The sequence below is a fragment of the Camarhynchus parvulus genome, chromosome 8, assembly GCF_901933205.1.
Source record: "Camarhynchus parvulus chromosome 8, STF_HiC, whole genome shotgun sequence".
Classification (NCBI taxonomy): domain Eukaryota; kingdom Metazoa; phylum Chordata; class Aves; order Passeriformes; family Thraupidae; genus Camarhynchus; species Camarhynchus parvulus.
The window spans coordinates 14052843-14078042 of NC_044578.1; the positions used below are offsets into that span (position 1 = coordinate 14052843).

A 25200-nucleotide genomic window follows, 5' to 3' on the forward strand; every position below is an offset into this window, starting at 1 on the left:
AAGAACAATTTCAACTCCCAGGCTTTGCCCCCATATATTCACAGCTCTTTTACACTAGGATTACTCAGCAGGATATAACCTGAAGTAAAAAGAAGAGTGGAAAAAAAGCCCCCAAACTAAGAAAACTGTGAGGGTGACAAACAGTTTTGCTGAGCCCATTTCCCTCGAGCTGTGCTCAGCTCCCTCAAACAATGGCAGTGGGGGAGAGGAGCAGAGGCTGCCTGAGGGCTCTCACAGGCCCTCAGGAGGGGGACACCAACACCCACCTGGCCTGCAGGCCCACAGAGGCTCTGGCTGCCCTGGCTGATGCTCACCCAGGCTCTCCTGCCAGGGCAGTACTGCTGGGGGTCAGCACACCTGGATGCTGAGGCTGCTGGAAAACAATTCCCCCAGAACTCTGCTCCAGCCTTGGCACGCTGGGAAGATGAGAGCCCCATAAAGCCCTGGATACTGCTGGATTCAGCCTGAGGTTGCCTGAAAAGTCTGTGCTTTCCATCACTGCCCTGTGTGAGTTCCAGGCAAGCAGCAAACCACCAGCTCATGGCTTTACTGCTGCTGCCAGCTCCCCATCATTCTGCAGTGCAGGTTCCCATGGCAGCATCTAAACTGCACAGAACGGTATATTTAGACCTTTCAAACAGATTTCTTTTGGTACTAAGGACTTTACTTTTCTGAACTATAAAACTGATATCCAAACCAGAAAACTCAGGTATGTGCATCCACTGAAGGTGCAAAAGCTGCTGGGGAGAGCAAAACAACAATTTTTACTGAATGTTATCAGGTGTTTTCAAAATCCCATTCACCCAGTGAATACTCAGCCTGCAAACACACCCTAAAGACAAGTAGAAAACACCTTCCAGGTCTGCTGGAATCCTTTGGGCTCCACTGCTCAGGGCAGATGAGCTCATCCCTGGCCATGCCCACACAGACCTGGGGCAGGAGGCAGAGCCCACCTGGGGGTGGCTGCAGCCACGACTCCTGCTGGGCACAGAGGCTAGAGCATCTCTCCCAGAGTGCAGAGGTCTGGCTCAGCTCCAGAGCCTTTGGCAGGTGCTGGGCTCGATGTGCCTGGTGAGTGCTTGATGATTCTTGTGTGCCCCACCCCATCCTGCTCAAAGACACCAATTCACCATAGCTTCTGCATGTGGTGCACCAGAAACTTAACGTGTTCTTGGCTCCCTCTGAGCAGCCTTGCCCAGGGACACGAGATTCAGGCTTATTCCTTGAGCCTGCTGCTCCTGCACCAGCACTGGCCCATCCCAAAGCTCTGGCCAAGCACCACAGCTGCATGGCTGCTGCAGAGGGTGCAGCATCACAGCAAGGTGATCAGTCCTGCTGCAGGTGCACAGGATCCCAGCACCAGGGAAGGAAGCACTGGGGGAACAAGCAGGAGTATCACAGCAAGCCAACCCAATTCCCAGTGTGACCCTGAACAGAACCCCAGTGCACAGAACTCAAGAAGTCTATGAAAAGGGGGATAAGGAGAACCTATGCAGACCTCTTTCCACCACCAGTGAAATAAGGAAGCCTTCAGAATTTTTTCCATGCGTGGATTTATTATGAAATCTGATATTTATGGGCAATCATAAGAGTTTCTACAATAATAAAGTTTAATACTTTAAATTACTTGGGAAGATTCCACATACAAGATCCTTAAGTACTTAATTTAGTATCTATTATTCCTTAAGACAAGGTTTTTTACACTACACAATAAAAACATGAAAGTATTTATGTTTTCTCCTATGCTGCAAAGGTATAGCTTCATGTGCAGTTTTCATCCTCACAAGTACATGCTATGTGTGCATCAACAGTGTCCTTCATATCCTCTGACTTCTGGTCAAACTTCGTCTGCTTGTCTGTCAGGATGGTGGCTGAATCTGATGGGGAACAAGAAATGAAAATTAAACAGTTTACTTCACAAGTAGTTCTGCAAGCTACAGCATTTACCATGCACTAGTTATTAATTACAGCAGGCTTGGCTGTTCCTCACTGATTTACATATTCATATTTGTCTAAGTCACACAGAGATGTTCCAGGAAAGCCACTTCATTAATAAGCCAGTTCTACCTTGAAAGCTGCTACTTCCATACAGAATGTTATTAATGATACATCTAGGAAAGGGTATTACGATCTTTAAGAAAAAAAACTTGGAACACAGACACAACTCTATGCTCTATATAATCTACATATATATTATCTAATGTTTTATAATCTACAATACATGTATAGAAAATAAATCCTCCAATATCCCTGGGCCTGTGTGCAACAATCCTGTCCACACTTGCCCTTCTAGTACCTAAATCAGCTCAGTGAAGTAGGATCACACTGAAAGGCAGTGATATATAAAAAATGCAAGGCAAGGATCCCTGTCTTGGGGCGCTGCACTTGCTGCTCTATGGCTCAGTCTGCACAGGCTGCAGTACACAGGTTTTCAGCTGAATCCCAACGCTGACTGTGCTGTTGTCCTGCCCTTCCTTTGCTAGCCCTAAGCACCATGAAGGAGAATTCAATTTAGAGTTTAAATCCCAGTACAATGAAAACCATTAAATGTACAATAGAGAACCATCTCCCACACAGAAGGAATGTTTGCCTATAACAAAACAGAGAAAGGGCTTCAGCCAATAGGGCAGTAAGCCCATGCCTATCAGTGGCTATGCTGCATTCATGTTTTTCAAGTGGAATAACTGAGTGACAATCTCTTGATGCTCCTGCTCGGCTCCTCCGCAGTGGGATTCATGCTGCCTTACCTGCAGGGACGCAGTGGAAGCCCACGGTGACCGGGGCAGTCCTGGTGGGCGAGCAGCCCTTGTTGCAGCGCAGCACGGGCTCCGTGGAGAGGCAGCGGGACTCGACCCCGGCCAGCTGCACCGCCCTCTCCAGCTTCACAAAGGCGTGCCGCAGCTTGCAGGCTGCAACGGGCAGGGGGACAGCTGGGTGACAACGCGATACAGCTCCAGACCCCCCAAAGGACCCCTCTGCCGACACTGCCCGTCTGCAAACTCCCCTCTGTGAAAACTGTGTTTGGATCATAAATGAAGAAGTTTTACTGGCTGATAAATCTTTCAAATCAGTTTGTTGGATATGGAGCCCTGGAAAGCGAATTTCAAATGCAACTGGTCTGCTTCTAGATCAGGATATAAAAACATAGTACTTTCTAATAAACATTTTTCAAGGTAAACTAGCTGACTGAATAGCTGTCAAACCACATTTTAAAATGTTGAATGTCCAGCAGTGGAACTAAAGGGGAGATTTCTGACCAAATAAAATTAATCACTAAAGAATTGCATTATTACCAATGTCATTCAGACACAGAACTGATCAGAGAGAGAGCAACAGTCATTGCTGCCAACAAGTAATATTGATCTCATTTTGGATTCCCAGGACAAACAGTTACAAGTGAGAAGTTAAACAGATCACAATTTATTCCTAGATATAAATTTTATGTCTTCAAATTTCAGCAGCTTCCACCATATGTTAAATGCAAACAGAATCTGGCCACCACCAGCCACGGGAATATTATTGTGGATGTGCATGTGGACTCCATATCCATCTAAAGCAAGTTTGTTGTCCAGAATTTGTGACAAAAACATGGAAGGGTAACAGCTAATGCTGAGCTAGACATGCACAAGCCATCTCCAGGGACTGAGGATGTCCTTCCCACAGGACAAGTCTCTACAGATGCAACGTGCCTGCTCTCCTCAAGCTCTGTGGTGTGATATTGCATCATAACCTCAGCTGAGAGCTGCACACCATAAGATCCTAATCTACTGAAAGACTTAAAATGCAACTTTTTCATTTCAACCATGTAATTAAGTCCCTGGACTGCTCATCTACTTTGTGCATACAAAACATGAATGCTTTGTTTAACAGGTTGCACTGGTTCAAAAACCAGGTGGTCAGCCCTGGTAATAACTACTAATCCCCAGCTGATTTTTGATGGACTAATTGCTGAAAATTGATGTCCAGAAAATGGGGTTGTGCTTAAATAAAAGCAATGTGTGTGAAGCTTATCCTCTTTCTGATCCTCATCTAAAATACTTCAAAACTGAAACAAAGATTTTGATTCATCTTATTTTTTGAAGTTCAACTAAGTTGTATATTTTGGTTTGTTTAACTTGTCATTTCTTATTTATTTCTCAGCTTGTAAGTAATTTTAAAACTTAATATATAACTTAATAATGAATCTTCTAATATGCTTTTTATTTCCAAAATATATATGGATTTTTAATCTGAACAGATTCCACATTTCCTGAACAACTGCAGTAATATTATATTAAATTTATTAGAGCTTACATACCTCCTCTACAAGGCCTTTCTTCCAAAATCCAAGAATGCCCAAAGCTCACTGCATCTTTCGCTATATATCCATTGGGCATCCGATATTCCTGTTCACATTCTGCATCATATTTTCCACACAGTCCACACATTTTCCCTGCCATCCATAAAGCAACTTGGATCTTGGAGGAAAAAGAAGCAAGAAGTATTTCAAGTTTAAAAAAAAAGTAATACCTGTGGAGCCCATTTTTGCTATGCAGGTCCCTTCCAGTGTAAGCTAATGCACAAACATTTAAAATCTCTTTGATAAGAATTCAAAAGGGTCTGACAGTGAGATGCCAAACTCCTGTGGGGCTGCAGAATCTGTAACTGATACAGTCTTCATAACCTACTGTGCCACTCTAGGATGTTAAGTTATTCGTGCTCTAGACTATTATTAATATGCTGAAGCTTTTTTCTGGTGGTTGTTTTGATAGTACAAGAGACAGATATGAAACAGTTTACCAATCCCTTACGTTCCAGCTTCATGTTAATGTCAGTGCAGACTTTAAACCACTCATTTATCTAACAAGAATGGCTGCATTTTTGCTGTTTTGAAGAATTATACAGCTGTAAGAACAGTGTCAGGAGCTGAAAACTCATTTTTCTTGTAAATGCACTGCTGACTCAGCGTGCGTATGCTCACAGACCCACTTCCCAACACACATCTGTACTGCAAGAACAGAATACTTGTGTTGATCAAGGATTCTCATTTCTCACACTCAGAAATAAAGAGCAGGACTGTGCAATCCTGTAGCATCATCTTCCCTTTGGGGTTTTTTGTGCCCTGCACACACTTGCCTTTGCCACTGTACACCCTTGCCCTCATACACACAGATTTAAGGGAATCCAATGGAAATTTCTTAACACTCGATCTTATGAAGAGAGAGAATGATACCCTGAATGTGTATCCATCAAAGTACAGTTTGTCAATGCCATAGGCTGGGGCGAGAAGTGCAAGCCCTTGATTTTCACTGTGGATCCACAGAGAAGCACCTAGAAGGAAAAAACAAAACAAAACAAAACAAAACCAGACCAAACCTAGCTTCTTTAAGAGAGAAAAAAAGCAACTGTCATGTTTCTAAAATGTTCTTTTCTTCAAAATTCCTCAATTACCCTATTCAAGAAACAAAAATACGGAAGAAAGCAATTTAGAAATGGGCATACATAAAAAATGGGTGTTTGCAAAAGGATGGAAGAGAATTTTAATGGTCACAGACTTATTAATTTTTTGGTTATTAACATAAGCATATTTATGTCTATAAATTATTACTGAGCTGTCTATAGTATCTCTGTATTTGTGCAGATCAACAAGGCTCTGAGTGCACTGCATTGGAATATGGAAATATGAGGAACACCATGACTGCCACTGGAGCCATTTCTAGCACAATTATCACTTCCCAAGTACATAACAAACAGGACAGAGCTCAGCACTGGTACATGCTAACCCAATTTCAGCAAGATTTAGCCCAATTCCTATATTGCAGCTCTTCAGTCAGAATACCCACACTGTATACAGCCCCTGACTACACGGCACAGGATGAAACAAGGTCTTCCTGTACTTTTCACAGAAACAAACTATTCCTGTTTTGGGAGAATCAGGCAGGCTGTTTCACCAGCTCTCATACCTATCCCTAGCAGAATGCAAGCCAAATCTATACCTACAAATCAAATCAGGAAAAACATCAATATACAAGTCATGTGTAGTGGATTTTAGAAAAGCTCTACTTTTTTAATCAAGCAAAATTTGATAGCATAGCAAAACCCCTCTGAAATTTGGAACTACAACAGGACTTGCAATGATATACAAAAAGGTGGGATCTTCATGTTAATTATATCTTGCTTATTTAGGCTACTTCAAGAGATTCACACTCTAATCAATCTTTTTAAGTGTCCCTCTGCAAGTGAGTAAAGTACATATTCTTAAATATTACCTTAAAACCAAAGAAACACGGATTGAATACAAACCAATCAAATCTCCTTCACAAATTCCTTCTCTCTGTCCTTTCTCCCAAAACACATGTGAAAATTGAGCAGCACATGCTGCATCACTCACCAGCAGATGTCAATGACACGTTTGCTGGGCTCTCAGCCCCATCCACCAGCAGCTTCACCTGTCCGTCGGCAGAGTGCATATCGACCTCACTGCAAGGACAAGAGTGCTCACCCCCTGCCTGTGCCACCTTCACACACTCACGGTGACAGGGGCAACTTCCCGCTCACTAAATATCACTGCTCAGAGCACAGGTTCATTTCAAATGCTTAAATTACATCAGGGGTACTCTTGTCACCTAAGATGCAGGATAAGAGCGCCAGCACCATGTTCAATATGCATGGAAAATAAATAAGGGGAGTGCTGAGACCCCATGGGCTGCTGGCCATTGCAGGAAAGCTCAGATTGGAGCTCCTCTCATGCTAAATGTGGGCAATGAGGTCACTCATGCTCCCAGCATCTGGCAGAAGTTACTTACTGATTGCCAATCTTGATGCTGATTACTTTCACATTCCCAGCTTCTTCTGCGTTCTTCATCATCACCAGGAACTTCAGGTCAGAGCTGCAATCCTGAGCCAAGATGTGGTAGCAGTCAGCTGGCATTGTGTAGTTAAATCGGACTTCATTAAAAGTTGAGACCTTGTTGTAGGAAACTGAGCATTGAGCTAGTTAAAAAAAACAAAAACAAAAACAAAAACCAGTGAGGTTTTTTTTTTTTTTCCATGAGAGAAAGCCACTAAATTGTGTGGTTTGTTTTTAGTGCCATATTATTTTAGCTTTGTATTTGTTTCATTATGTGATATTTTCATATGGTTCACAGGGACTTTTGGCTAGTAACCACCCATAAATTCTTAAAAAGGCATATAAAATGTGTTCTTCTATCTAACAGAAAAATAATTGACAGAAATGTAAAATTTTATCAATTTGGATAATTGGTATCTTGATCCCTGAAATGCTGATGATTTCTGTTCTACGGAAAAAAATTTTCTCTTAGTTGAACCATCCTCACATTATTACAGAACATTTCCTAATTAACTGAGATAAACAATGCCAGAAAAATTTACAGGGTGCCCAAATAAATTGTGAGACTGAAGTTGTCATGCTTCTGAACCCAATTAGATCTGACCTTTCAAATTCTCGAGCACTGCAGAAGGGGCTTTAGCAAAGACATTCCAGCTGGGAGGCTGCAGCTCTGACGTTGATGTCCTTGGCCCTACGGGAAGTGATAGGGGAAGCCTCATGGCTTTTTCATAGAGGGTAATCTGAAAAGGAATTCAAAAGCACATTCAAAATGTATCTGTGCCTGCAAACAGCTAGGATTTTTTCCCTCTTTCTTCTACTTTCATTGCAAAGTCTTTATGTGAACATAACTCATCTGACTCATTGTCCATGAGGTTTTTGCTTTTGCTCAGTTTTGTCTCGTGGTGTGAGAGAAATCATTCAGGTATTGTTTGGCAGAGAATGAGTTACTCCCTTTCAAAGGTGATGAGGTGAACACTTATGGAGATACTACAGATGGAAACTCATGTCATTATGAGTACCCACGTCTCTCTCCATAAAAAGAATCACTATATGGACATCCTTCTATGAAATATTACAATGATGGAAATATATAAAAGTAACTTTCATCATTTGCACCCAAACTGATGCTAACTTAATTTTTCTTTCTCAGAATTGACCCACTGTAATTAAACAGTTACATTTTTCTACTAGGATTCAGATAGAAGAGTGATAAAAATATTTCATAATTACATCAGGAAGCTTGATAACAACATCACATGTCCTTGGAGAAGTTAGAGCCACGATCAACCTGGCTTGTCGAGAAGGATTCTTGTCTGCTTTTTCAGAGAACCCCAGCATAAATGCAGCCCCAGGGACAAACTTGTAAAACCTTCAAAAGTTCAAATCAGAAAGATTTAGTGAGATGGAGGAAAAAAAAGGCTGCACACATTCCAGCTAGATTGTCTCACACCTGTGCAGCATAATAGTCTGCAGGACCTCTGGTTATGTCCTCACATCCACTCTCTGCTCTGCTGTTCAAGTGTTCAGTGAAAGGAAGGATCTGTTCCTCGGTTTTCAATAATTATGGCAAATATCAACAGTTACTGTACATTAAAATAAGATGTAATCCCTCTCAGCTTTTACGTCCAAAGGCAGTACTTGGACAGATCAGAGGATGAAGTATCAGCCGGTACTTAAGCCACTAGAACCTCATGTGCAGATGCTGATTTTTCCCAGTTGACCAGCATTGTTAACAAGTGTCACTGAAGATTCAATTCTCACCATTCTGCTATGGATCTGACACTGGAAGGAACTTTAGGCCACTCCAGTTTCACTTGTACAGCAGGGTGGGCAGCAAACTGCCCAGTTACCAGCTCAGATGAAACCTTGTAGTCCTGGCAATTCCGTCCCCATTTCAGGTAGGCCTGTGATGGAGGGACAATGGTCCATTTTTAGTGCCTGAGCATTCCTGTGATACATACAGAGCTGTACGAGCCAGTTTGGAGCCTTACCTTTGCCTTGTGAGCATTGTGGACTGAAGCATCAGCACAGAGCTTCCACTTGCTTGAATCTGTGAGGTTGGACACAAATACCTGCATCCGGGGCCTGATGGAGTCAACATCGGCATACACCACCAGCTGGAGGCCTCCTATCTTCTTATCATCACGGATGCTATGCAGCAAAACTGCTAACACTGGGGTTTGAACATCTCCCAAAAACTTGGGCTAGGAAGAAGGGGGAGAAGGCATGCAAAACGTATAATTATAGAAGAGTTACCATGGAACATTTTAGATGCAAGATCTAGATGGATAAATGAAAAAATAAACAACTGAACCACAAATATATACCAGCATATGTATCACACATATATACATGCCTATAAAACCTCATGCATATATCTTTAATGTGCACGTGCCTCTGCATGCCAGATGGCTGTTAGCACTGTGTTTTTATGAGCCAAAATTTGTGCCATTTCCTGAGCTACAGCTGATACCATGGAAATAGTCATATAATTAAAACACAGTAATGACTATATGATTTGGGCTTCATTGTTAGTATCCAGCCTGTGAATAAAAGAAAGCGGTTCAGTTTGAACATCAGCTGTCAGTGGTGTGCGTCACCCTTTCCCACAGCAGAAACATCCCCCACTCATCTCCTCTTGTTTATCTGTCTGGGTCTTGTGCTGGCTTTCTGCTCACACTTGGGCTGTGAGTTCTGTGGGCCAGTCAGTTTTGTATTTGCACAGCAACTCAGCACAGAATATAATCCAGGAAATTTTCTCCAACATCAAGAACCCCTTCCCTTGGAGAACAGCCTAAAGTGCATCATGACCTTCAATATCTTCATCATTCTCAAGCCTGCACTCATCTGCCTGGTGGTGAGGAGCCCAGGTGCTCCATGCCCCCTCTGGAACATGCCTTTTACTACCACCAGTGTCCTCACATGGCACTGCAGCGCCTCAATCTCCCTCCAGGCAGCAGAGGTCACAAAATGAGTCTCTGCAGGCAACTGTTGGGTGGGATTTCCATGAGGGAAGGGTTGTGATGCGAGTAAGAAGGATCCTCGGTGCTGAGGAAAGTGCATGTGGGAGCTATGGTGCATGTCTTGACTGATACCTGAGACTCAAGAGGTTGGCATTTCTCCCTTCCCATGATTATTGTAGTTATTATTATTTACAATTACTGTCAGTGCACAGCCACTCTGACATTATTCCAAGCTGTCAAAACCCCCTAAAAATGATGCAACTAACCCATGAAGCTCGAGATGTGGCGTGACTGGATCTGGCAGAGGAATGTGAGCTGTCAGTTTGGTCATCTGGGAGTTTACTTTTTGGGACCTGCAAAAAAGAACCCAAAAAAATCAAACCACAACAGGCTTAAGAGGGTAACTTTAAAGCATGTGTGAAGAAATTGCATGAGGCCATCCTGAACAATACTCTCTCTCATGGCACTTGGCTTTGTCCTGCTTACTATGTAGGATCTAACTCTGAAAAATTTTGTTTCCCCAAACATCTGACTCTTCACGGTCCATAAGGACCATACCTAGATGAGAATTCCCTGTATGAAAAAACAATGGATCAAAGCAAGTCAGATTTTATCAGCTTCTCACTTCAATATGAAAGACCAGAAATTCTGCACAGGCCTGATGAACTGAATGGACCAACTGAATGGAAAGGAGCATCTGAGTGGACACACACTGCTCAAATGTTAATTTTTGAGGAGCACTAGTGCCAAGTACACTGCTCTGGCTGGCTCATGCCCTAGTAAGAATCTGCTCAACGAAAATACTATAAAATAAGGTATATTTCTAGATTTGTCCACATCACTATCCTCGTGTACCTGCAGTGATTCCAACCCAAGAAACCAGGTGATTAAAACCAATCAAACGAATCAAGCTTCTCATGGTTCCTCCAAAGTGTGCAGCTCCAGCCTGTTTGATTGCTTTGGAAGAGGCTTTGCAGCTCCTTTGCAGAGCCACAAGTGGCTTCATGTGCACAGCAAAAAAGGGAACACAGCTCTCTGTCTTTACCCATCTCAGAAGAACCACCAGGGTTCTAATGTTATCAGTACTGTAATTTTCCTCAATAAAGATAACAAGTTGCCATTAAAATCTCCATTTGACTCTTGACTGATTCCATACTTCTTTTAGTGAGGAAAGAAAAACTCACCTTTTCTTGTCTGTGTGCTGATTTAAAGCGGTACTGATAAATCTCATGAGCTTCCTTTGAAAATGACAAAAACAAGAAGATTAGAAGTCTCAGAGGAAAAGAAATGCTGCAATTTTATGAAAATCTAAGAACTGGAAATTAAATAAGAAATTTACTGATTATCATTCATACATAGTTCTGTATGCTTAGTCACAAGAACATAATGCAAGATGAAGTCATTTATATAAAACATTAATGTTTCTACCGCAAAATTAAGACAGAAATATGCAATGTTTATGGATAGCATATTGTCAAAAACCCCATTTCCTGACAGTAACAAAATATTCAACAAACTTGTGAAAATTTTGAGATTAAGTAGACATCTGTGCCAATCATTGCAGGTGTGTTTGTAGAATAAATTTTTCAATTTTATGTTGCTAAAATCTACTGGTCAGCTCCTAATATCCTGACTTGTCATGCAAAGCCAGCCACCATCAGGAGCGAGATTAGTAGCATCAGTTGATTTATTGACAAAATTACCCATATTTTGGAATATGCACTGCTGCTGCTGCTGCCACCTTCCAGATGTCCTGAATGATGTTCATGGCTGTGGTGGCTCAGTGACTCACTGCTGCTGCTGCCATTCACATGCCTCGAGAGATGCCCATGGCTGTGATGACTTGATGACTTCCTGCTGCTGCTGCTACTGCTACTACTACTGCTGCTGCTACTGCTGCTTTTGCTGCTGCTACTGCTGCTACTGCTGCTTTTGCTGCTGCTGCTTTTGCTGCTGCTCTTGCTACTTCTGTCACTGCTGCTGCTACTACTCTTGCTGCTGCTGCTGCTACTACTACCGCTGCTCTTGCTACTGCTCTTGCTACTTCTGTCACTGCTGCTGCTGCTCTTGCTACTTCTGCTGCTACTGCTGCTGCTGCTACTCTTGCTGCTTTTGCTACTGCTGCTGCTGCTGCTGCTCTTGCTACTGCTGCTGCTACTCTTGCTGCTTTTGCTACTGCTGCTGCTGCTGCTCTTGCTACTGCTGCTGCTGCTCTTGCTGCTTTTGCCACTGCTACTGCTCTTGCTACTTCTCTCACTGCTGCTACTCTTGCTGTTACTTCTGCCACTGCTGCTGCTGCTCTTGCTGCTTGCATCTTTGTTTCTTGCTTGCTCCTCTTGATTATTTTCATCTTCATCACCAGCCTCTTTACGACGAGGAGAAACAGCAGATGATGAGGAAGAGGAGGCAACTGAGGAGGCAGAAGATGAGCTGGAGGGATGTTTTGTATCAGGGTCTGCCCCAAGCTCTGTAAGCACAGTGTTTTCTTTCTTTGAAGGTCGCTTCTTCTGGTGTCGTGTTTTATTTGCAATCTGCAAACACAATCCAAGAGGTGCAAAAGAGAGAATACATCTGATCCTGTTTTTACAAAGTAAAACTTCTGTGGGTGTTGGACAAAGCTGGTTCTCATATCAGTTTTTCAAGGTAAAAACCACCTCCCTGCCTCACTCACAGCAGAAGCTGCAGAATTCCCTCAGATCCACTCCAACCAGCTGAAACCCAGCCCAGCCCAGCCCACCTTGCTGGATGCACCCCACAGGAGCAATACCTCAGCCTGGGGCACTGGCATCTTCCAAAACAGCCCCAGCCTTTCTTTGCCATGCCAGCTTCCCACACTGTACTTCTAATTCTTGCCCTCATTTAGGGGAAAATGTTCCCCACTGCCATACTCAAAGTCACTTGCCTTGAACACATTGTTAATGCCTAGAATCTTCTTCAGTTTAGCTTGAATGTCCCCATACAGAGATGATTCACCCTCTTCCTCCGACTCCGCGTTTACTTCATTAATTATTTTGGAAGCTGCTCTGGATCCTGCCTGAATCTCCAGCTGGATTTTGTCAATATCAGCATCTGTTTCAACTACACACCAATTGCACACGTTAGAGAGTTATACTGCTTCAAATGGCCCTGACAGGCCCAAGATGCTCAGTATTTTACCTGGGATCAGGACTATTTTAGCTTCGTGCTCTCCGATGAGTCTGTGCAAATAGGTGTTTTTCAGGAAGCTGGCATCTCGTGACCTTCTGGAAAAGCAGAGCTGACAGCCAAGGTGCTGCAGCTTGACACAAATGTCTCGTTTATGAGCTTTCCTTCCCGTGACGGGGCCAAGATCCTCTTGAGAGCCATAGGCTCGTTTCCTTGAGGCGCTGTCAGCTTCCGGCTGCGTTAGAGGTGAGGATGTGAGTGCCACTGGGACTGTCACAGCCAAGAGTGAAACTACAGACATCCACTGCAGAGAGGGTGAATGTTACAGTATAAGCCAAAAAAATAGGTTACCTTTGTGAAATCTTCACTGGAAGCTCTATCTGATGATTTGAAAGGTTCTTCCACAATATTTGATGAAGCATCTCCTGGGAGAATTGCAGTTCTCTTTTCAACACCTAGTTCTCCTAAATTTCTTGATACAGCAAAAGCCTTATGTCTGTTGAGATATATGCAAAAAACAGTGAATTATTCCAACCCCTTGTTTTTGGATTAATACATCCTTGTAAGTATCATGTGACAGCACAGAGGTAAGATATTTGAACACAGGGATTATATATAAATATTATTGAAATGTTTATATATATAAACATTATTGAAATATATTGAAATATAAACATTATTGAAAACAAAAAAAGAGTTAATGGCAAATATAGTTTTCTTTAATTGCAGGAAGTTTTCAAGGTCTGGATAAATTTCAACAAAATTTCCGAAACATCAGAAATATTCCTTCAAACACATAAATCAAAATCCTCAAAAGACAATAGAGTAGTAAAAAAATAATAACACAAAATAATAAACCATTTAATATAGAAATTACACTGCTAAATAATTCAAGTATCTTCTGATTTTTAGCTACTGTATTTGTCTTCTTTGTGCTTTATCCCAAAGGTTCTGAAGAATCACTCTGCCTATCTAGAGACCTCTGTGGGAGGTCAGTCAATAGTGAACTTTGTCAGGCTCAGCAACACAAAATATTCTGCAGTAATGCTACTGTACCTTCCAACCACCAGCTCAGTTTCCTCATGACATGGATTTGTTTCAATCTTAATATTTTTCAGCTTCATGTCTATCTTGGCATCAAACTTCATTGGCACTCTTGTCAGGACCTTGCCTTGAATTTCCACAGCTTGTTGGAAGTACTCTGTGTTGACACCCATTGTTGCAAATTTCTGTATATATAAGCTGAAACAGAGTGCAGCAGTCAGGTGTAAGGAAGGTGCTCTTTTCACCCATGTGGTTCTGTCCTTCCCTTAAAAACCTCCTTCATATGGAAAGCCTCAGAAACCTGCCGTACCTGGGGTTTATGTCCGAATGAATCTGCACAGTGGATTCGAGCAACTGTGAAGGTCTAAAATCTCCAGTTAAAGGGGGAGATATCTTCCCATCAACTGCAAATGCAACAACAATATTTAAACACTGTAAAAATGAAAGAAAGGAGTCAAACATAAGCAGTTTCCAGTAGGAGGTAGTGTTTTTGTTAGTACAGCAAATATGGCTGGAAAACAAGACAGACTTTGGGGTACATGAGACCTTTCATGATCCTGAACACTGAAAATATAGAGGAAGCTTGTTATGTAGGCAAAGGTTCTGATGCAACACACTAAAAATGGAAATAAAATATACTAAGAAAATGAAGAGCTGACCCAAATTGAAAATTGGATAATTGATATAACACTAAAATTTCAGAAACATGTGGAGTCAGAAGACAGAGCAAATACAGAGAACAAGACCAAACAACCTCTGCTCTCCAATCTTTCCTCACATCAAGTATGAGCATCTTGTACTGTGGACCCAAAACTGGACATTCTACTCCAGATACAGCTGCAAATGTGCTAAACAGAGGAGGAAATCATTGTCACACTGGCTCTGCTCTTGCTTCTGCAGCTCCTGACACAGTTGGCCTTTATCACCACATGAGCACACTGCTGCTTGATCATACCAGGTTGTCCTGCCCTTCCTGCATAACTGCTCTCTGTCTGGGTGATGCCCAGCCTATACACCTGGGTGACTCCACTCCAGGTGAAGGACTTTCCATTGCCTTTGTCAAATTTCACCCCATTTCTGACAGGCCATCCTCTCCAGCCTGTTAAGCTGCCTGTCAGTGGCAGCCTGACCCCCCAGAGCAGCAACTGCTCCCACCAACTCAGTGTTAATATTGACACAGAAATCCTGAGGATGCTTTCTTTTACAAAGTTTGAATTTTAAAAGAAGACAATGAACAAGTGCCAATGACAGAGGAAGGTTTCTCCTAACAAGCCACCAATCATATTTTCAGCTGTTGACTACCCTTGGAGACCAGCAGTCCAGACAAGTTTCACTCATTTTGCAGCCCATCCATCCAATCCATACCTCCCCAACTTGGCTACAAGTATGTTATTAAAAAAAACCCAAACAAACACACAGAAGACACACAGCAGGGGCAGAGCTGCAAAGATGTTACTGAAGCAAACTAACAAACCAGAAACCAGCAAAGAGCAGGTATGTGGGAGAGCACAAGCACATGTTCATCACCCTTCATTCCTTACATGGTGTCAGCAGATATTAGAGTCAGTCTTGCCTAATTTAAGTCTGCTGCACAGCTCACAGTGTGATCACTGAATTAACTTCTTGAAGAGGATTAGCACTTGCATATCTTTTCTTTTAAAAGAGAGCTCATCTCTTTTCACAGGCCCTCTTCTCTCCCTCCTTCTTAATGTTACTAACAGCGCTCTTTTGTTTTCTATTTTCTTCTCTTTTTAAATCAACATTGAATCCTCCACAGCCTGTGTGTGTACCTCTTGGGCACCACCCCCTTCTACCCATGTCTGCATCAGCTCCCCAGGCAGTTCTTGTGGCTTTTTGTCCTTGAATGCTGTGGCCTCTCTCTCTCTCTGATTTCCCAAATTCTCATCTCACCTCTTCTGTCTTCAATCCATTCAAGCACAATGCACAAACCAGTGGATCCACCTTCTCTTCAAACACCTTCACTGCCCCACTCTCCAATCCCCAAACTAGTTCTTTTTCTAACCTCCTGGCTCTCCACTCCTTTCTCCAGCCTCACCCAGGCCCTGTCCCTCCCATGCCCTGCTCAGAGCTCACCGCTGGCAGCAGCCCTGGCCAGGGCCGTGCTGTAGGAGCTGTACTCCAGGGGCAGCCCAGTGGCGGTGGGGACGATGTAGCGCAGCTCTCCCAGCCACAGCGGCTGCGTCCATTGCGCCGCGATGCCCGCGCGCAGCTGGGCTGCCGCCCTCCTCAGCAGTGTGCTCCTGGCTGCAGGCTCCAGCACTGCCTGCAGGAAAACAGGGAGCCAGCATGTGGGCATGGGGAGCTGGAACGCTGGCCAGAATTGCAAAGAGAGGAGGGGGCCCTGGTACCTTCACAGCCTGCTGTAGCACTTCCTTGTTGATGTTGATGTAGGCCAGCTCTTGGCCAAAGAGTTTAAAGTAGGCTGATATCAAGGGAGTTTCTGTTGGCAGCTCCTTCCATCCCAGCAGCTGGGGAACAGATAAAGAGACAAGCAAAGTTTCTTAATGGAACACTTCATAAATGATAACTCATCCTAAACCACCCATAACTAAACCTATCACTGGCCAAGCTGCCCTTTTCCTTTGTAAGATTTCCAATTGTAAATAGCATGATGGCACTAATTCACACTTTCTTCCACCATTGAGATGCCCACAAATGTTTGGTATCCCAATACAATAACATTCACACGCAGGGTCTGAGCCATTAGTACCACTAAACCCAGTTTGAAAGTGCTGCAAAAAAAAAATCACTTGAAGACAAAGGCATATTCTTGTAAACTAGGTGAGGTAGATGAAGGGAGGGAGTAGGAAGCCTGCCAGGCATGTGACACACTGTACTGCAATGCCTTCTACTCCCTTCCCTCCTATGCTCCTCCTGAAGCCATCTCTGAGGTGAGGAGGAGGCAGAGCCAGAGCAAAAACTGGTAGAAGCCATTGCAGCCATGGCATATGTCCCCTGCAGTCCCCACTGCACGTCTCTCCTTCACAGAAATACTTGAGCTAACTCCTAGGAGAACAGTTTGTCTCCTGACACAGGGCTTAGCTAGAGTGAGAAGCATCACAAATGCCCCTTCACATAACCCACACATTGTATTACTGAAAATACCTACAGCTTTTCCAATCTCCTTTATCTTTTTGTATGTGGAATATTCAGCAAATGGGATATTTCGTTTCACGATGACATCTGTGAGGCCTTCCACACGGACACCAGCCTACCAAAACAGCAGGAGAAGGAGCAGTCTGAAAGGTGCTTAGAGAGGAAATTTTGTGAGGAGTTCTAATTTTAATTTGATTTATTATTGACTTAGGTAAATATTTACCTCCACCAAATCAGCCACTGACCCTGCAGAATATGCCATCAGCTTGGAAATGATTGCTGATGGGAACATTGTTCCTGGGCTGTTCATAACAAGGACATCTCCAGCAGCACCAACTTTATAGTTATCTATGGCAGAAGAAAACAAGAGACATCTTTTTTCTAACCATTCTGTTTATCATTCAAATCATATTTCTGCAGCTTTTTCCACTGCCAACTTTAAGATATATCATTACATAAACTCTAACTCTTCAGGCAGAAATTCTTAAATGGCTACTCTAACCATATGAGTCTCACATTTAATTTAACTTCTCACTGAAACAAAGAACACCATACTTCTCCAAAGGACTTAATATTTTAGGAATGGATTTCTGAAGTGAAAGTTTCCTGGTCAGTGAAACACTTACTCACCAAAGTAACCACCAACACGTATGACCTTGCTGTAGCGATAGCTCAGCCTGTCCAGTTTGGGGGCCAGCAGCTTAAGGGCAATATTGCAAGCTGAAGATCTAAACAAAATGAGAAAGGTAGTAGCATCCAGAAACAAGCTCCTGTCAGTAAATAAACTGACTTCAGTTGTCAGCACGTGCAGAAGATCATTATTTTCTGAAGGGCACCTGCTTTGTTCCTGTCTCTACTCACATGTTGTACGTGTATGGCAACCTGCTCTTGGACAAAGCCTTCATGTGGGAATACACAAAACTGGCCACTTGCAAATTGCTCTCCTTCATGGCCACGTTGGCAATGGTTGTTATCAAGGGAAGGGCAGGCCTTGTCTCAAAGATAACAGCACAAGCCATCATCCGCACTTCGGGGGAAAGCGACTCGTCAGCGAGGATCTGGATGAGATATCCCTGCACCTGCAGAGACAAAACAGGGTCTGGAATTACCAATAACTGAAACTATTTTGCGAACTGGATCCACACCTAACCCACAGAAAATATGGGAGAGAGGATCATTATCCCTGCAGTAAGGTTTCCTAATCTTTTTTACTGCAGGGTTCCACATAACTTTACTAATATAACTGAAGGGGCCATGGTGGAACAGCTCCATGAAGCCACTGAAACCAAAATAAATGTCCATCTATCAACCCATGACAATCCAAAAGGCATCAGCATTGCTTTGTGCATTACTGTCATGCAAATATCAGTGAACATCTTTGGAAGAAAAAAATATAGATAATAAGACAAAATCATTGTTTGAAACAACTCCACTGATTGAGTGAGCATGCTTCACTATTTTAGACCAGTTTTAAAAGGGTTCAGCAGTTCACCAAAGACAGTTTGAGTGAATGGTTTCTCATATAGGTCCTATACCTAAACCACCTGAAAGTCTTGCCTACACTTTCTGTGACAGCAGCCTCAGTGTGGGGTCAGTGGTGACTCACCCAAGCTCAAGGGAAGGGTCTAAAAGAGGCAGAGCAATGCTAACATCTGGCCTAGGAGTTTAACAGAAAGTGTCTCTCCTCCTGATTACAGAGGCAATTTAAATTATATGTCTGACTTCTAGGCGGCTAAGTGTCCACTATCTATAACTAGCACAGGATTTAGTCGGTTGCAATAGATGATAAAAGCAACACTGCTGGAAGATTCCTACTGACTAATTGTCATTACGTCTTAGCAGAAAACATTAGCTAAATGTAAAACTGTGTAGCATTGTTCCTAAAAATAATCTTTTTTGAAAAAACTGAATCCACACACAATACCATTAAAACCATTACATTTATGGTACATATTCTAATTCACTAAGTAAAAAAAATCTACCAGATCCTACGTACTGTTTTGCAGTCCTTCCAAGCAATTTTTCTCAAGGCCATTATGGCATCAATCTGAATGTGGATGGGGATACCAGAAGCACTGGATGAAAAGATGGGGAGGAACTTGAGGATGCGTTTGATGCTGGCTGGTTCTCCCATGTTGCCAATGCACTTCAGAGCCAATTTCATTTTGTCCTCACGGCCCCTGCTGAGTGCTTCGTCTGCCAGGTCATGGATGGGCTGTAAAAAAAGCACAGTTCAGTCTTCTTGCTCTTATGTATAGACTGTCCACAGAGTCCCCCTTACCCACTGAAAAGCCCACCACAATAAAGCAACTGGCTTTGACAAAAATCACTCAATGGTGGTTTCTCTCAGGATTTTACCCTCGCAATGTGAAAACTGTGTTTTCGATGATGAAACAAATGATTACATTGACAAAATTATTTGATGCCTTTGCTCTGAAGAAAACCTACAAAATGTGCATTTATATTTCCAGTCACCCTTTTTATACTGTATATTAAAGAATTAAGCTAATATAATGAACTTTACTAAGCTATAAAAAAAAAAAAAGCTTGGCAAAAAGCTACCTGGAGAGCTTCTTTAGGACAAGCTGAGGTCTGAGAACAGTATCTATTCACCACAGAACTGTATCCCAAGCTGGCAAGTTGTTGAAGCCAGGGATTTTTCTGGATTCGAGAACTTGTCACTAAATCCTGTGAAGAAGAAAAAAAATTAATTTGTCATTTAATACAGTGCTTCACAAAGTTTTCAGAGCAGGAAAACCATCAGATCTTATTTGAAGGGATCAATTTCAGAATGATTGCTGTTCTTAGCTAAACAAATTAAAGTAGGCTGTAGACATTATATTTGGAAGCTTTACTTAGGAGCTTAATTCCCCACTAGTTTATACACATATAAGCTTACATAGCTACATGTTGATTTTTTCAACTGAACTCTGAAAATATTAAGATTATGGATAAACATCAATGTATAAATGGAATACCTCTAGAAAAATGTGCAACTCAATTATATTAATGATGCATTTTCACACCATTTCTGCTTTTCCTGTTTTAGAATATTGGCTAGAGATGGCAAAAATCCTGTTCAGAATTAATGGTTCATTATTGTGTCAACGTATTTTTGCACTAGTATTTTTCCTGCAGCATTTTCCACTTCATGGACTAGTTTGTAATTGAAAGAGCTGCTCAAGTGACATAACACCCCAACCATCATTTGTTTCAGAAGTAAGAGATTAAAGGGACAAAGTTTTGTTGGTAGAAGGCGTGCCATGTGATCCCAGAAAACTAAAATGGGAATTATTCCCAGAAGGTCTTATAAGAAAAGGGCTTTACATCATTATACAGAAATGAAGACATAGAACTATCCTCTAATAAATGCTGTGCCAAAAATAATTCACTAGTCAACATTTCCACAAAATTAGTGCAGACAAGAGGAGAATCCAGCCTCTAATGTGCTTAATCACAGTTGCTGAATATCATTCCTTTCGTTGTGAGACAGGGAAGATTCACATGGCTTTACTCACTGCTGCTATTGGAACAGTATATTCATCAGCTTTTGTGAAATGGAGAGCAAAGGGAACACTCAGAAGAGCCTGAAGGTAGCTGAGGTCATCACTGCGGATTCTGCTCTTAATGAATTTCAGAGCTTCTGGGGTGCCCGTCGCAGAGACTGCACTCAGCAGCCACCGCCTGCAAAGAGATTTTAAAAATCCTTCATTTTAACTGCCAGTGGTCGCAAAACCAGAAGAGTTTCTTATAGGCTGATACAATGAAATACCTGTAGCGGGGTTTGTCTGAACATTGTCTCCAGATGGATTCGAGGGTGTCAGCGCTTGTCAGCTTGCAGAGCTGGAAGAGCTCCAGGAAGCGGTATGGGAGATCATCATGGAAATCTTGCTGGTTATTCAGGACTATGTGTTGCAGTGTTTCGATTATCTGGTACAAAACACAAGACAGAGGGCATGCATATTTACAGTCTTTGGAATTTATGATCAGGTTTGTTGTTTTTTATTAAGAAAGAAATTTGGAAAAAAATACCCGTTGCTCAGGGTTTTTGGTCTTGATGAGCTGCACTGACATCTGTGGCAGTACTGCTGGGAACTGGTATCGAAGGCTTCCATAGCTCTGCATGGAGATGTCTGGGGAGCTCCCCCATTCACTCTTCACCTCCAGCAAGGTGAGTTGTTGTCTGTCAAGAGACAAGAGTCACAGGAGAAAGGCATTATCTCTCTTCACCCATGTGTGAATTTTGTTTGTTGTTTCAGTGATACTGTGATGGTAGTTGTCTTACTCTTTAAAAAATTTTCTTATCAAAAGAAAACATTTTGCTAATGAATAAAGCCTTCTATCTACAACAAAATGGCATTGGAGCTATCTACAATGAAATTGTTTCTAAGGAGAAGCAAAATCACTGTCTGCTGAATGAGAGCTACTGACCTGGTGTAATGAATGATCTTATTTCTACACACCCTATCTTCCTCCCGACACTACAAATTCGCCCCTTTTCAGAACAAACAGAGCAGTAAACTAGCATTCTTATGGTACAAGTGAACAAAACAGCTTTTCTCCTTTTCTTCCATGTAATTGTAATGCCAGTTTGACCAGGGTACAAATAGAAAATGGTTTGCTGAACTTTAAGGCCTATGGAAACTCCAAGTGTGATTACACATCTCCATTCAACTGCTGTGGAGTTCAATTCTCATTTAACTTCAGTTGGGGGTGAAGGGAACTGATTGAACCTCTAATTATTCTCATTTTGTGAAGCAAGCTCACGTCCCACCTACTTTGCTTCCGTGACAGCGACCCCGGTGGGTTCACTGAAGGGTGAGATCTGATACACCTGCTGAGACACCGCCTCTGTGATCAGGGCACCACTGTCTGACTGCTTCAGCTTGTAGGAGAAAGCGGCAGTCCCCTTGATGATCCTTTCTTTCTGTAGGACAACAGGGAGACACAAAGAGTCAATAAATGGGAACACAGTGGCCATGTTTGTAATTAGGAAGATCTTTCCACATCTCACGTACCATCATGTCAACAGGGCAGGGGTAGATGTAAGCCATTCCAAGACTCTTCACCACTTTTTCCTGGCAATTATTTTGGTCTACAGTTTTGGTCACAGAGACTCGGCTGTTCTTCTTGTCTTCCTGGATGACATACCTTGTATGGCAAACACCTCCAATCCCAGCCTGGCAGATGAATACAGAAAATGAGACTTCCCAATTATATCAGGATTTAACTGTGTGAAAAGTTGTACTTAATGAAAATTCTCAATGAATCTGTTACTAGTACATACAATCATTCCTACTGAACTAAATAATAGGCATGTGAGCAATACTCGGTCAGGGGATGGAGTTTAAACTTAAAAAGTAATCAATTAAGATCAACAATTAGCAAATAAAATTTATCAAATAGCTGTATTACAGAAGCCATATAACAAATAAATTAATGGATAATAATTCTTTTTCTCCAAAGAACTCCATGTTAAGACTTAAAGACGTATGTCTTAGAAAGAATTCAGCCCAGGTAATCTGTTGAACACACATGCACACATTTACTTCTATATGAATGAAAATCACCTTTTTCTTGCTGCAAACACACAAAAGTAGATGCAAATAGACAGAAACTCAGAGGAAGATCAGCTAAAGAGAATAAACACATTCTTTCAGCAAAACAGTTTTAGAATGGAAAGAAACACACCTCTTGCAATTCGTATACGTTCTGTGACTTCTTAATGGTTATCTGTATCATGTTCAGTATTCCTCTCACAATGTTAATGCAAGTATCAGGGCAGTTTTCTGGGCCATAAATGTTTCCAACCCGTCCACTGCTGTATTCAAACTTGAAGGGCTGGGTAAGGCATGAGGAAACCATCTGGGTGATTTTGGAAGATCGAGTGAATGGGTCCCTGGGCCAGATGCCATTGTATTCCTCGAGTTGTGGGGAGCGGATCTGGGAGGAAATCAAGATACTTAGGTGAATAAAACCCCTTTGGTACTAAATACACAAACATATTGGAATAAATTAATATAACCACTAGTGAGATACTCTTTTCTTCCAAATGTAGGCTTAGAAAATCATAGAGCAGTTTATTCTTGTGCTTACACTATTGTAAAACCAGTGCAAATCCTGTCTGCTCAACAGTACTATTTTATCTTACAGAAGCAGTTAACATATCAAATAAAGTCTCCCTTTTTGTCAGCCTTATAATAAATGTTCTGCTTTAAATTTAGCATTTAAAAAGCTTATACCATTCTAAATGTAAAAAAAAATTGCAGTTTTAGGATGTTTCATTTTAACTTATTCCTATACAACTTTTTTTTTGGACTAAACTAATTACTATATTTGCTTCATATTAGTTACTTATTTAAATCAACCAAAGTATTTTAACAATGGACAATATATTTATAAACACTGAGATACAATGTAAATAAGAAGCAATTTCTATAACTTCGGCAAAGTGACTGGCAGCTTAGGTGCCTCAGAGCACAGGCTGGTGCACACCATACAAGAATTTCAGGACAAAGTCTATTGTGTGAAATGCAATCCCTAGCCCCCAGTTTTGAAAGATCTACAGTTCAATACAACTGGTGACAGCTGCCACTGAATTCAGTATTCCAAAAAGAACCCCTGATTTGCAACTGAATTAAGAGGGTAAAAGTACATTTCTGAGGCACATTTATTTTGAATTGAGCCAGGTCCTATCACTGCTGACATCAGCAGAGGCATGATTTTACATGTACAGGTCTTTTACTGCATTATTCAAACACTAAACATTATTACATACTCCTTTTTATGACTTTCACTTTTTAATCTTACCTTTATCAAGCGTCACTTTTTATTGTTAGCTTTTATCACTTTTTAAGCCTATTTTTATTAGTTGCCTTCATGACAATGATTTTACACACTCAAGTCCTGGCTTCCCACAAGGAGTTAGAAATGTGTGCTAAGAGTAGAATCAAATCTTAGAGCAATTTAAAATGTCTTTAGTTTGCCATTTTCTAGCAAACCCCCAGCAACTGTATTTCCAATTTGAAGTCTTGAGGAGCAGCTGCTACAAACAACTGCCACAGCAAGCACAGGTGACTCATCCCTCTGAAACGGCAGCTTGCAGCTCATTCTCTGACATCTACAGTGATAAGCCTCCAGTTGTGTTTCCTGCAGCTTTCCTATACCCCAATCGGCCAGATGCAATTAAAACAGTGATTTTAGCTCGCTGTTGCACATTTAGGAGGTGCAGTACCTTGAGGAGGTAGTTGTTCTCCGACAGCCCACTGATCTCCAGTTTGCAGCTCAAGCGCACGCCAGCCTTGGCTAAATTCTTTTCTTGAAGCCCATTCAACACCCAGCCTTCATAACTGTACAAGTAGCTCTTTCTGCTACTGAATCCAGGCTCTGGGGGAAACAATAGCCATTTTCACAGTACTTGTGAGCATGTTCTAATAAATAGAAATAACAGCAAATTCACTGAAAACAGATGCTAGAAGGAAATTTACTTACCGATGTCAAACTTCTGACTACCTACAAAAAGAGATGAAAAACCAGGTAAGTAATGTTCAATCTAGACCAAATCACTGCCACTGAATTTAAGGAAAATTTAGAAAAGAAAGGTGAAGAAGGGATATGTAGCCTTACCTACAAGGGTGAGCACTAGTGCAAGGATGATCCCCCTCATAGTGCAGGTGAATGGGCCTGTGGCAGACATGGTGAGACTTTTATGGAAGGAAGCTCAGGAACACGTGGCTGTGTTCTGCTGAATTCTCAAGTTTTTTATCAGTTAATGTAAACACATCCCTTTTTGCAATCATACTTTCTCTTCAGATGGAATAACAGAAATCAAGCCATACCTTGGCATCTCACTGATTATCTCATGAGCCCTTTGCTGAATTGTTTAAAAGTTTCAACTTATCCTAATAAGCTTTTGCTAGATTGCTTACAATCATTTTACAGTAAACACATTACCTAATTTCCTAGGTTGTGTCACAGCTGGCTGCTGCTATTTGGTCCTGCCATAGACTAGGTTTATTTTGCCCAGGTTATGCTGACCTGGCACCTGACCCAAACTGTTATCTAGCTGATAGCAGCCCAATTAGCAGAGTCAGTATCACACAC

At 41.9% G+C, this 25200-nt stretch overlaps 1 protein-coding gene across 1 annotated transcript; it reads right to left on the reverse strand.

Moving 5' to 3' along the window:
• Positions 1-1761: 1761 nt before the first annotated feature.
• On the reverse strand, positions 1762-24763 carry LOC115906377 (vitellogenin-2-like). Its single transcript, XM_030953524.1, has 37 exons — positions 24724-24763; positions 24589-24609; positions 24332-24483; positions 22789-23040; positions 22116-22277; positions 21876-22024; positions 21130-21280; positions 20870-21027; positions 20616-20781; positions 19660-19785; positions 19094-19312; positions 17959-18176; positions 17728-17825; positions 17321-17445; positions 17111-17212; positions 16350-16469; positions 16075-16264; positions 14291-14384; positions 13993-14178; positions 13288-13432; positions 12949-13171; positions 12695-12870; positions 12073-12323; positions 11618-11961; positions 11496-11554; positions 10977-11030; positions 10059-10145; positions 8821-9033; positions 8591-8733; positions 8060-8198; positions 7434-7569; positions 6786-6972; positions 6371-6459; positions 5213-5310; positions 4298-4457; positions 2748-2909; positions 1762-1877 (listed from the first exon to the last, which is right to left on the reverse strand). Exons 1-37 carry the CDS (start codon positions 24761-24763, stop codon positions 1762-1764), a joined length of 5511 nt encoding a protein of 1836 aa, XP_030809384.1.
• Between the last annotated feature and the right edge of the window lie 437 nt (positions 24764-25200).